Raw genomic sequence first — 11,591 nt, forward strand, 5'->3', positions numbered from 1 at the left:
CGATGGATCAAATCATCCGATTTAAGATGGACATTGTCCAGATTTGTCCATGCAGTGTCTTGTGCGGAGTACTTTCGATCATGTAATGTCTGTTAATCATTTTGTAATTTTAGCACGAACGCAAATGATCATGTTTAAAATTCAGAATTTGCGCGCACATACTTGTATCCATTTTCTACATGCATGAATTTTGTTCATAAATTTGTGGAACATAAGTGAGGCGGTTTTTGCCTAAAGTCCAAGTGAAGATCATATGTACTCCCTCCATAAAGAAATATAAGAGCGTTTATAGATCACTAAAGTACCTAGGTTCCAAAGGTCGACGGTAGGGAGAGAGATAAACGGCAGAAAGGCTGGAGACACGTATGACATGTCAACCGGTTGAGGGCTGAGTGCGTCAGTAGGAGAGCTGAATAATTTACCTCCCGGTTCACAGGGGGTGCATGCCATGCTACATCAAGTACTGCATGGTGGCATCAAGTATTTGAGGTACATATTCATCGCCCCACCAAAAGTATTCATAGGGGATGCATGCCATGCTACCTGCATGCCATCCATTCCCCCGAAAGAGGAACACCACCCACATCATCAGTACTGTATTTGAGGTACGCATGGTCGCATCAAGTGTGTGTTCTTGCGGATCCTAGAGGGATCTGATGTTGTTTTGCGCGCACACAAGGTTGTCGTGTCGATGTAACTGAAAATATAAAATGCATCCTTTTCATTACTGCAGAAACATGGAAAACATTATGAAGTACTCCCTTTGGAATCCATTTTGGGACGGAGGGAGTACCTTAAAACAGGAAATACATTTGGAATCCATGCAAATTTTCATTTACATGTGATTTTTATTCGGTCTTTGTACTGCAGATGTGCAAATGTTACAATGCCTTCCAAATATAAAAGGTCGTCATGGCGGTCTTGCAAGGGTACTGTCAAACATATGTGCCGTGGAACGAAGATGGGGCAACCCTGCAAAATTGGGAAGCAAATAAGAACAATACTTCTGGAGGTCACAACAGTTTAAAAGATCGAGCAAAGTGAGAGCTAACTGGAAGGAAGGAAACTGAAATTTTCAATCCCAACACCCAAAGTGTATTATCAAGAGATAGGAAACAAAGGGGGCAGCCCAGAGCAAGAGATAGGAAACAAACTGAAAAAAAAAGCCTAAATTACCACAGAGCCACTAAAAGGAAACAAAACAATAGGTCCACACTGCGCACCCAATCTAATTGACTAATTCATTTAAAGAACACATTAAAAGAAACCTCTCACAAGAAATTCAAGCACCAGTGAGAAAAGTATTCATATGATCTGCTTATCTTGAAAAAGAAACCAAAATTTCCAGTTTGAAATAAAAATGCTATTATCATGTACACTATATTGTTCTAATTCAGATACGAGAGATAGGTAAGTTTATGCACTATGAATGCTGAAACTTTCACGATATCTATACAAGAAGAAACATACAGAGGGTACAACTAACAAAACAATGAAGAATTTCACCTGCAGAAAGACATTTGACTCATGTGGTTCTCTTGTAGAGTTTATAGGTATATCATAATAAAAAATGAACACAATATCATAATAAAATTATTACCAAACATCAATGGTTGTATGAAAGGAGCCTCAAGAATTCTACCTATTGTGACATTTGCGGGTCTCCTAGCAGGTTGCTTGTAAAAAGTTACTGATGTAGGCTTGTGCAAGACTTTCTCCAAGCTTTACTTGTGCTTCAGTGGTAAGATGCAAATTATCTTCGTTCAAGGGCAGACCAATTGCATCCACAGTTACAACATTCAGCAAGTTAATGCTAAGCTGAGCCTCCCTCACTTTTTCAATGTTCCTTTTATTCCCAGATGCGAGAGCAACCTGTTTAGTGCATACATAATCTTGAGAGAAATGGTAATCTTCATAGCAAATAATATCAGAGAAATGAAAATATGATCACTTGGCAAAGCAACCAGCATTTTTGTAAGAAAGAGTGAAATCAATTAATGAAAGATTTAAGGTGTTAGATAAGAATATATTATTTAAGTAGTTTTAGAATAAACCATTTTTTTACTTGAGGATATAAAATTGGTGAAATAAAATACACACGTTTTCATGTCTTGAATCACATCTTGTGGTTTATTTTCGTGAACCAATAACATCAATTTAAACTAATCTGATCAGTAGGGAAATGAAAATAGAAGTTAGTTTGGATATACTTATGATGTTAAAATACCTGATTGTAAATCCAAAAAAATTACAACTATGCATATTAATGGCTTGAGAAAGTAAGCAATTACTACACAGCTGCCTGCCTGTACGTTTTTCAAACTGAAACGAGACAAACAATTGTATGCTTCCTTGTCCTCCATCTACAACCAATGTGTATTCACAAGTCCATCTTTTATTTTTTAAGTTCTGATTCTTTTTGCTCATATAGTGGTCTATTTTTCATATTATGCCAATAACCAGACTGTGCCATGGTGTCAGGTCCGAGTGAGTCAAAAAACCTTTGAATTCAGCATTATTCTAAGACTCCTATTTCAAAGTCTATCTTTTAAGGGGAAAATGGAAATAAAAGTAACCCTTATTTTCCCATTCCCTCTCTATTGCATGGGTGGAAGAACTAAAATAGAGGATTCTGGAAAAAAAAAGGACCTTCAAAATCAAATTTTATGTGTAGCGCAAAGGAGTTGCGATTTCTTCTTATTCCTATAGAACATCTAGTAACAAGAATATGAAATCGTAAATAGCGTACCATGTCATTACCGAATCCACATAACCCAGGATAAGGAACTAAACTATACAATTTTAGAGTTGAAGGAATAGGTTTGCCTGGAAGTATAGTTGAGGGACCAAAATTATACTTTTTACTGGCTGCAACAACCTCCATAAGAGATTAGGCTAGACGTGTATTGTTCATCTCGATTGGCTTCGCATCTGGTGTTTGGCCAAGGTGTCCCGCTTCTTGCATTATGCTTGCTTCTCCTATTAATATAAACATGTGCAAATATTGTTTACGCATGTCTAAAACTTGTTCCAAGAACGGGTATCTTAATCGTATCAGTGGAGCCACTTACTTGGCATAATGCTGCATACAGAACACCATGTATGAATTTTAATCATATATAACTAAATAGTTGATCCTCACTGACCTATTTATCTCAACATGCACACATGTCACCATGCATGAAAAACACCCACCTCAATAATTAATACACTAAATCATATATTCATATTCCATACAACAAAATCCATCAAAATATATTGCAATAATTTCCCGTAGCAAACGTGTGGGGTATCATCTAGTTAATTAAGTCTGTGTCTGCTGTGTCTGCCCATCATAAAAAAAGAAGGAATCATGCTGCATTACTCATGCAGGACTGTAATTAAGTATTCATAAAAATTACGCATATGATTGCTCTCTCTGTTCAGAAACATAGGACACATTTTGACTCTTACAACTACAGCTTTGAACAAAAGTTAGTTCATTAGTAAAGTTTGTATTCAAAAGTATTTTCTTATGGCTACTATTTTGTAGTAGTAGTTAACAGAACATTGAGCAAAGTTTATGGTGAAAGTTTGAGCATAGACAATCAAATTTTCTGAATGGAAAGAGTAATACTTCATCTTCACGTGCATTGAACAATAGTTATCTACCCGAGTCCCCCGCGTCGCCCCCCGGTCGGGCGACTCAGGCGGAGACCCTAAACCTAGCCGCCAGGCCACCTCCATCCCCGTCCTCCCCTCCGTCGCCGCTGGAGGAAGCCGCCGGGCGAAGCCCCGGGCGACCGACGGCGGTGGCGGAGGTCCTCTTCCATCCCGCACCGAGATCGGGTGAGGCGGGTCACTGTGACGCCCCGAGACCGATGCTCGAGAAGACTTCCATATGTTCCGGGTTTCGCCGTGTGTTTCATTTGTGCCTGCCCTTTTATTTTTGCATTGCATCATGTCATTTGCAACTCAACTAAATAAATTACATAGATCGTTGATCTATTTAAACCGAGGGAATTCACGTGGTGATTCTCTTTACAACATATATCCCAATATTAGGGAGCTATGATAAAAATTATTCCATTTATTTGAAATTAACCATAACACACTTGCAAATATTCCCCATGTCTTTTCTACTTCAAGTTTGACTTCAAAACCTTGCCCGCTTTTCTCTTCCCTTTTGTCGAGGTTCCTCCAAAAATTTCAACATTTTTGGACACTTCAAAACCCAAGTCCCAGTTCAAACCATTTGAATTAAATTCAAATGAGTTTGAATTTAAATCTTGCAATCTTGCCACTCCAATTTGCTTGGAACGAGCACTTTTTCGTGAGTCCAGAAAATTAAACCCTTTCCCAAATTCCTTCCCTAATCCTTACTTTTCTCTCTTTTCCTTCCTTCCTTTTTTTTTCTCTTCTCTCCTCTGTTTTGAGTAGAGAGGTTATGGGGGAGAAGAGAGCCCAGCCAGGCAGGCCCATCTGCGCTTAGACGCTTCCCTCTCCACTGGGCCTCCCTAGGCCTATTCCCGCGCCGGCCCACCTACCCTCCTAACCCTAGCCCCGACCGGATCCCTCTGACGGATCCCATCTTCCCTCGTCTCCCTCCTCTCGCCGCCAAGAGCCCCTGCTCCCGATTCCTCATCTCCCCGTTCCTTCCCTGCGCCACATGCACGTACACATCAAGCATCAGGAGAGCCTCCGTCGCCCTGTACCTTCGTGCCCCGCCGGATCTTCGTCCTCCGCGACCCGGACGACCGGCCAGAGCCGCCATCTCCCTACGCCTCGCCCCGACTCCCTTCGGCTTCCTCGCCGGGGGCCGCCGCCGCGGCCCTGCTGGACTTCGGCGACCCGGAGCGCGGCGCCTCCGCCCTGCTGCTCCGTTCATGAGCTCCGCCGGACCTTCCTGCAGCCTCGCGCGCCGAGTTCCCGAGCCCCCTCGTCCAGGAGCTCCACGAGGAGAGGAGCAACAACGCCGGAGCGTCGGCTTCGCCCGCTGCTTCTCTGGATGCCGCGCCTTAGCGAGCTCCTTCGTCCCCTCCTCGCGCCGATCCCCATGGCCATGGCACCGCCGGCCTCCATGGTTTGCCGCGCCCCTGCCGGCCTCTCCTTCCTCGCGCCGCACCACCAGACCCGGCGCCCGGCCACGTCGCAGCCCCTGCTGCCGGCGACCTCGCCTGGACCCGTCAAGCTCCGCCGCCCAACCTGCATCATGTTGTTCATCGTAGTCCCTCTGCTGCTCCCCGGTGTCAAGTCTGCTGCTGCGTCATCGTCTGCATCCACCATGGCCTCGCCTCTGCTCGAAGCAGATGAACAGCAGCGTCCGCCGCACATTTCCTTTGCATCGTCACGCCCGCGCCAAGTCCTGTTTGTGGATTTCGTCAAGTTCGAGCTTCTTTGAAGGAGGGCTTTTGCCTTGCTCATTTTGGGACGCGACAAGTTCCTCTTCGAAAGAACGTCTGCATGATGATCTGACAAGTACCGTGGCACCGAAGACCTTTCATGCGTCAAGTCCATCTCCGAGGATTTCACCAAGTACCACGACGGCCGTTATTCGTCAAGTACCCTTTCGGATCACCAAGTTTCGGCTGCCATTGTCGTGAACTGCTTTCGAAACGTGTATCACTAACGCCAAGTACTAGTTCTACGAGGACCGCCAAGTTTGTCTTCCATCGTCTCCAAAATCGCCAAGTACCACGTCGATACGAGAACAACTACCCTCGACGTGCATTTTGCCAAGTACCACTACTGTCGACCTCCGAAGAACAGGGTTTTGCCGAGTACCCCTTCGTTTTGTCAAGACCATCAAGTCCCTCGACGACAAGTGCACGACTACGCGGATTGTACCAAGTACCCCTTCGTTTCGACGAGACCAGCAAGTCCAAAGAATGCCAAGTTCGACGACGCTCTCCGCTCGAACGACTACCGCCGGCGCGTACCTCTCCGTCGCCGTGGGTTTCGTCAAGTTCAACAGTGAACCCCGAAGCCCTCGGATTCGTCAAGTCCGAAGGTGCAAGTACCACTCCGAACCATGTACGTCGACCGTCGCCAAAGACCCGTGTAACGCGAACGTCAAGTTCGACTACCGTCGCGGAACAACTACTTCCTCTACTTCCCTCGACGAACTCGAACCGTCTCGTTTGCACGCTTTGAAGGTATAACCGCCGAGAACGAACGTCCGAGAATAATGCTTGTGTCGTATGGGGTGCACCCTTTGTCTGCACCGTGTCTGATTTGTCACTCGTTTTCCATGCCACTAACCCATGGGAACCCGGTAGTCGGGATCACCCCACCATCTTTTGCATGCTCCCATCACTTTTCCTTTTGCATCGGTATTTCCATGAGCTACCGGAACCGTTATTGTTGCCGTGGCACTCCCTTTCTTTCCACGACGGTGACAAAAGCTTCTTAATATGCTCTTATCAACATTTTCATAAATATTGCATAAAACGTGCATGTCATCCGCATCATGATAACAACTTCAAGAATGTTTATAATTGTTGTTTCCATCAAATTTCTATATGCATATGGGGAATTACCGGATTTGTTGTTTGTTATATCCGGCCCCATTTAAACTGTTTAAATGGTATAGTTTTGTTATGCTTCACCTCTTGCCATGTAACCAACATTTAATATTGTTGAGAACTTAAACGGGAGATAACTAAATAACTGTTGTGGTGTTCCGTCAATATGCAACTCGTTGCATATTGAGCTCCACTTAACTTGTAGTATTGCTTGAGCACTTTGCCATGCCATGCTTCATTAAATCAGACATGCATCTTAATTGTTTGTGCATCATGCCATGATTATGTCGTGGGTGGTTACTATGTTGTTTGCTTCTTTTCGGTGTTGCTTCTTCGGGTTAGTTCCGATAACGTCGCGTTTGTGAGGAACCGTTCGACTACGTCCGTTTGTCTTTTTCATGGACTCGTTCTTCTTCCTTGCGGGATCTCAGGCAAGATGACCATACCTTCGAAATCACTTCTATCTTTGCTTGCTAGTTGCTCGCTCTTTTGCTATGCCTATGTTGCGATACCTACCACTTCCTTATCATGCCTCCCATATTGTTAATCCAAGCCTCTAACCCACCTTGTCCTAGTAAACCGTTGCTTGGCTATGTTACCGCTTTGCTCAGCCCCTCTTATAGCGTTGTTAGTTGCAGGTGAAGATTGGAGCTTGTTCCATGTTGGAACATGGATATTTTGTTGGGATATCACAATATCTCTTATTTAATTAATGCATCTATATACTTGGTAAAGGGTGGAAGGCTCGGCCTTATGCCTGGTGTTTTGTTCCGCTCTTGCCGCCCTAGTTTCCGTCATATCGGTGTTATGTTCCCGGATTTTGCGTTCCTTACGCGGTTGGGTTATAATGGGAACCCCTTGACAGTTCGCCTTGAATAAAACCCCTCCAGCAATGCCTAACATTGGCTTTACCATTTGCCACCTAGCCTTTTCTTTCCCTTGGGTTCTGCAGACTCAAGGGTCATCATTATTTTAACCCCCCCCCCCCGGGCCAGTGCTCCTCTGAGTGTTGGTCCAAACTAGAGCCCCTTGCAGCGCCACCTCGGGGAAACTCGAGGGCTGGTTTTAGTTGTACGGACTGCTCATCTGAGTGTGCCCTGAGAACGAGATATGTGCAGCTTCTATCGGGATTTGTCGGCACATTCGGGCGGTGTTACTGGACTTGTTTTACCATTGTCGAGGATGTCTTGTAACCGGAATTCCGAGCCTGATCGGGTCTTCCCGCTAGAATGAATATTCTTCGTTGACTGTGAGAGCTTGTGATGGGCTAAGTTGGGACACCCCTGCAGGGATTTAAAGTTTTGAAAGTCGTGCCCGCGGTTATGGGCAGATGGGAATTTGTTAATGTCCGGTTGTAGAAAACCTGAAGTTGACCTTAATTAAAATACATCAACCGCGTGTGTAACCGTGATGGTCTCTTCTCGGCGGTGCCCGGGAAGTGAACACGGTGTTGGAGTTATGCTTGACGTAGGTTGTTCTAGGATCACTTCTTGATCATAGTTTCTCGATCATGCTTTGCCTTCTCGTCTCGCTCTCTTTTGCGTATGTTAGCCACCCTATATGCTAGTCGCTTGCTGCAGCTCCACCTCATACCTTTACCTTACCCATAAGCTTAAATAGTCTTGATCGCGAGGGTGCGAAATTGCTGAGTCCCCGTGGCTCACAGATACTTCCAAAACTAGCTTGCAGGTGCCGATGAGACCGTGCAGATGACGCAACCAAGCTCAAGGAGAAGCTCGTTGAAGATCTTATACTTTGTGTTGTTTCGTTCTAGTTGATCAGTAGTGGAGCCCAGTTGGGGTCGATCGGGGGCCTTGTCGCATTTGGGGTTCTTCTTTTATTTTGGTTCCATAGTCGGACCTTGATTGTATTTGGATGATGTAATGCTTTATTCATGTATTGTGTGAAGTGGCGATTGTAAGCCAACTATGTATCTTTTCCCTTATTGTATTACATGGGTTGTTTGCAAAGATTACCTCACTTACGACATTGCTTTCAATGCGGTTATGCCTCTAAGTCGTGCTTCGACACGTGTGAGATATAGCCGCATCGAGGGTGTTACAGTCACCTAATGGCGCCGGGGCGCTTCTCCTGGATCTGGGTCGTGGCGGCGCGGCGGCTCGCCTCCGGCGACTGCGCAAGGCAACGGCATGGTGGTGGGCAGAGGCGACGGAGCTGCAGGGCGACGTGGAAGAGCGGATGCTGTTGGCTGCTCGGCACGTCCGCATGGTCACGACGGCCATGGCTGCGGTGGTCGGCGGCTCGGCGGCGGCGGAATGTGGCCGGTGGCGGCGACGACGTTCGGCCTGGATCCCGGGGCGGCGGCCCTGGAAGGTGGCGGCCGGTGAAGCTAGGGCCTCCCGCGGCGGCATGGCGTGGTACTGTCCCTATCCAAGGCGGATCTGCGCTGGCGATCTGGTGGCTTTGGCTCTTGATTTGTTCGGATCAGAGACAGTGACGAGCGTGCGGGATCCCTCTCGGCGGCTCTCGCGGTTTGCTGAGTTGGGGTGGCGGCCGTCCTCCCAGGCTCAAGTGGTGGCACACACAGGCAGTGACCGGTGTGCCAGGGCTCCCACGGTGGCAGTGCTGCTGTGGATGGTCGCCGGATCTGGACGGCTAGATCCGGGGCTTTGAAGGCGGTCTGGACGGTGCACAAGTTGTCGGTTGGATTTTCTTGGGACAGACCCTTGGCATTGTTTCCTTCATGAAGGCATCATCAAGGTGAAGCTCTCAACTCCTCCTGGTAACTTCGGGGGAAACCCTTGATCAGTTGATCGGATGATGGCGGCGCTCTTATGTTGCTCCCTCCTTGGGGGCATCATTCTTGGAGGTGTACATTGGCTCGAGGGACCAGTGGACGGTTTTAGTGGTGGAGCGGCGTTTCATGTCATGCATCGACAATGTGGAGTCTCGACGGTGGGGCGGGGCAGGGTCTCGGTGATGGATGTATGATGATGGACGCGCGTAGGAAGGTCGCGTTGTCTGGCATCGTGGTGGTGTTGACGGCAGGCCTGACAAGGTCAATGTGTCAGTACCTGCTCTGAAGATGGACCGATGGAAGACAACGGCGGCGGCGGCAGCAACTGAGAGTGCGCCGGACGGATGTGTGCCCTAGACCCGGCAATGTGGCTTGGTTGGGGCCTCCGTCTTTAGCTGTTAGGCTTTGGTGCGAGGTCTGTTTGGTATTCGACTCGGACAATCGGCACCCCTTCATCAAGTGGATAGGAGTACCGACAGATGTTGCCAAGATGATTGCTTCAGACTTATCGATATATTACTTTATAAGGTCTTTGCGAATAATTAATAAAATGGTTGCATGCATCTCCCAGAGGCCAGGGGTCATCCTCCTTTTCAAAAAAAAAAATCTTACGTGCATTACTATTTTTCATAAAATTACTATTCATTTGTCCAAAATTGCTAGCGTGTGTGAATGCCCAGATTGATGACCAGTTCAGTTTCTATAAACTTCAGTTCACAACAGCCATGCCAAAAATGAAGACAAAATACACTATTTACCGAGCGCGGCGATCACCTGAATGAATGGTAGGTGCGGCATCCCAAGATCTGCCCTGATATTTGCTATCAGCCTCTCCACGTTCCCCTGGTACGCCGCCGTTTCGGCATCGGACTCTGCATCGCTCTCCCCCTGGTACCACAGCACGGCCTCGATCTCGCCGCACTCGGTCGCGGCGCGCGCGCGCCGCACCATCTGCTCGTACAGGTACTCCCCGCGGGCCCACTCCCGTATGGCTGTGCCGCCGACGGCGCACGGTACGAGCCCGACCCCAGCGGTGCCTGGGGGCTGCAGCCGCGGGAGAATGGCGCGGGCGAAGGCCATCCCGGGGCCGACGCCGCAGGTCTTGGTCGTGTCGATGTCGGCGTGCAGCGGCTCGAGGGCCTCCTCCCATGCGAGCGCGGCGGAGAGGCGGAGGATGGAGGGGTCCGGCGCGCACTCCGGCGGCACGACCCCGTCCCACCTTCGGTGGTGCACGCCGCCGCGGCCGGCCATGTTGCTCTGCCCTGAGAGAAGGAAGATGCGCATGACTGCGGGAGCAGCGCTGCGCCAGCGGCGAGGAAAGTGTGAAGAAGAGAAGACTGCGGCTTCAAGCGTTAGTTGCAGGTTGTTTATATTAGACGTGAAACTGTCCGGAATAACAAACCGTTAAAATTTCAGCACTCAGTTCCAATCTAGGAACCATACATTTGAGTACACAACTCGTACACCAATCTAAAATCTCATAAAAGAACTTAGATGGTTGATTCTGTGGGCAGGTGATTCTGTCGGCAGTTCTCCAGAATCATGGCGAAAAGAATTGGCCCTTAGTATCTCCAACGGCAACCCGGCAAAAACTTCCGGCATCTGTTCGCAGATAGGAGATCAGTCTGCAGACATGAATATGGAAGGCAGTCATTCAACGCTAGCAGCATACATTTTAAACCGCATTTTAACTAACCGGGCGAAATTCATTCAAATCGGCTGATATTCATCTAAGTTCGGATAGAAAATAGCACAAATCATTCACACATAGCATGCAAATTAAGCCCGGTACAACAATGTCTCAAATTCGACTAGATCCCGGATGTCCAACAAGTTTTTGAGGATCAAGTCCTCCCACACATATTTCCCCTTCAGCTTTATCCAACAGTGTGTGCACCTAAATGGTCGTCTCGCTGACCTGTGGTATGGCACGACGGCATGTGCGGGCTACATATAATGTGTAGATCAACATTGAATGAATGAATGAATCAACAAGTTTAGCAAAAGAAAGTAAAACTTACCATCTTTTCATGCCCGCGTGCAATGGTGACCTTGCCTCGAGCTGCCTGATCAAGTTGTAGTACTTGATGACGCTGACCTAGATAGCGTACCAGCGATACGATGACGACCTCATGTTGCGTGGTCGCATGATGTACACCTCGTAGGGCGCAATGTGCTTTCCTGCGTGAAACTTTTCATGCACTTGCTCCCAGAAGGATGGCCATCTGGTCTTGCCTATGAAATCCGCGGATACAGCCAGTCACGCATCGCACAACAACTCATCCTTGATGGTCGAGTAGCTCACCATCCTTCGTACTCTAAAAACGACA

At 47.6% G+C, this 11,591-nt stretch overlaps 1 protein-coding gene across 2 annotated transcripts; it reads right to left on the reverse strand.

The window, feature by feature from the left end:
• Positions 1-507: 507 nt before the first annotated feature.
• On the reverse strand, positions 508-10,620 carry LOC123188920 (probable carbohydrate esterase At4g34215). 2 transcript variants are annotated; one of them, XR_006495372.1, is made up of 4 exons: positions 10,036-10,620; positions 1,643-1,872; positions 794-972; positions 508-697 (listed from the first exon to the last, which is right to left on the reverse strand). XR_006495372.1 is itself a non-coding variant. In XM_044601200.1 (3 exons), exons 1-2 carry the CDS (start codon positions 10,543-10,545, stop codon positions 1,666-1,668), a joined length of 717 nt encoding a protein of 238 aa, XP_044457135.1. In that variant the 5' UTR covers positions 10,546-10,620; the 3' UTR covers positions 705-972; positions 1,643-1,665. The 2 variants fall into 2 exon arrangements, 1 of the variants encoding a protein (XP_044457135.1); XM_044601200.1 differs by lacking the exon at positions 508-697 and having other exon boundaries at positions 705-972.
• Between the last annotated feature and the right edge of the window lie 971 nt (positions 10,621-11,591).

Source organism: Triticum aestivum, chromosome 2A (genome assembly GCF_018294505.1).
Source record: "Triticum aestivum cultivar Chinese Spring chromosome 2A, IWGSC CS RefSeq v2.1, whole genome shotgun sequence".
Classification (NCBI taxonomy): domain Eukaryota; kingdom Viridiplantae; phylum Streptophyta; class Magnoliopsida; order Poales; family Poaceae; genus Triticum; species Triticum aestivum.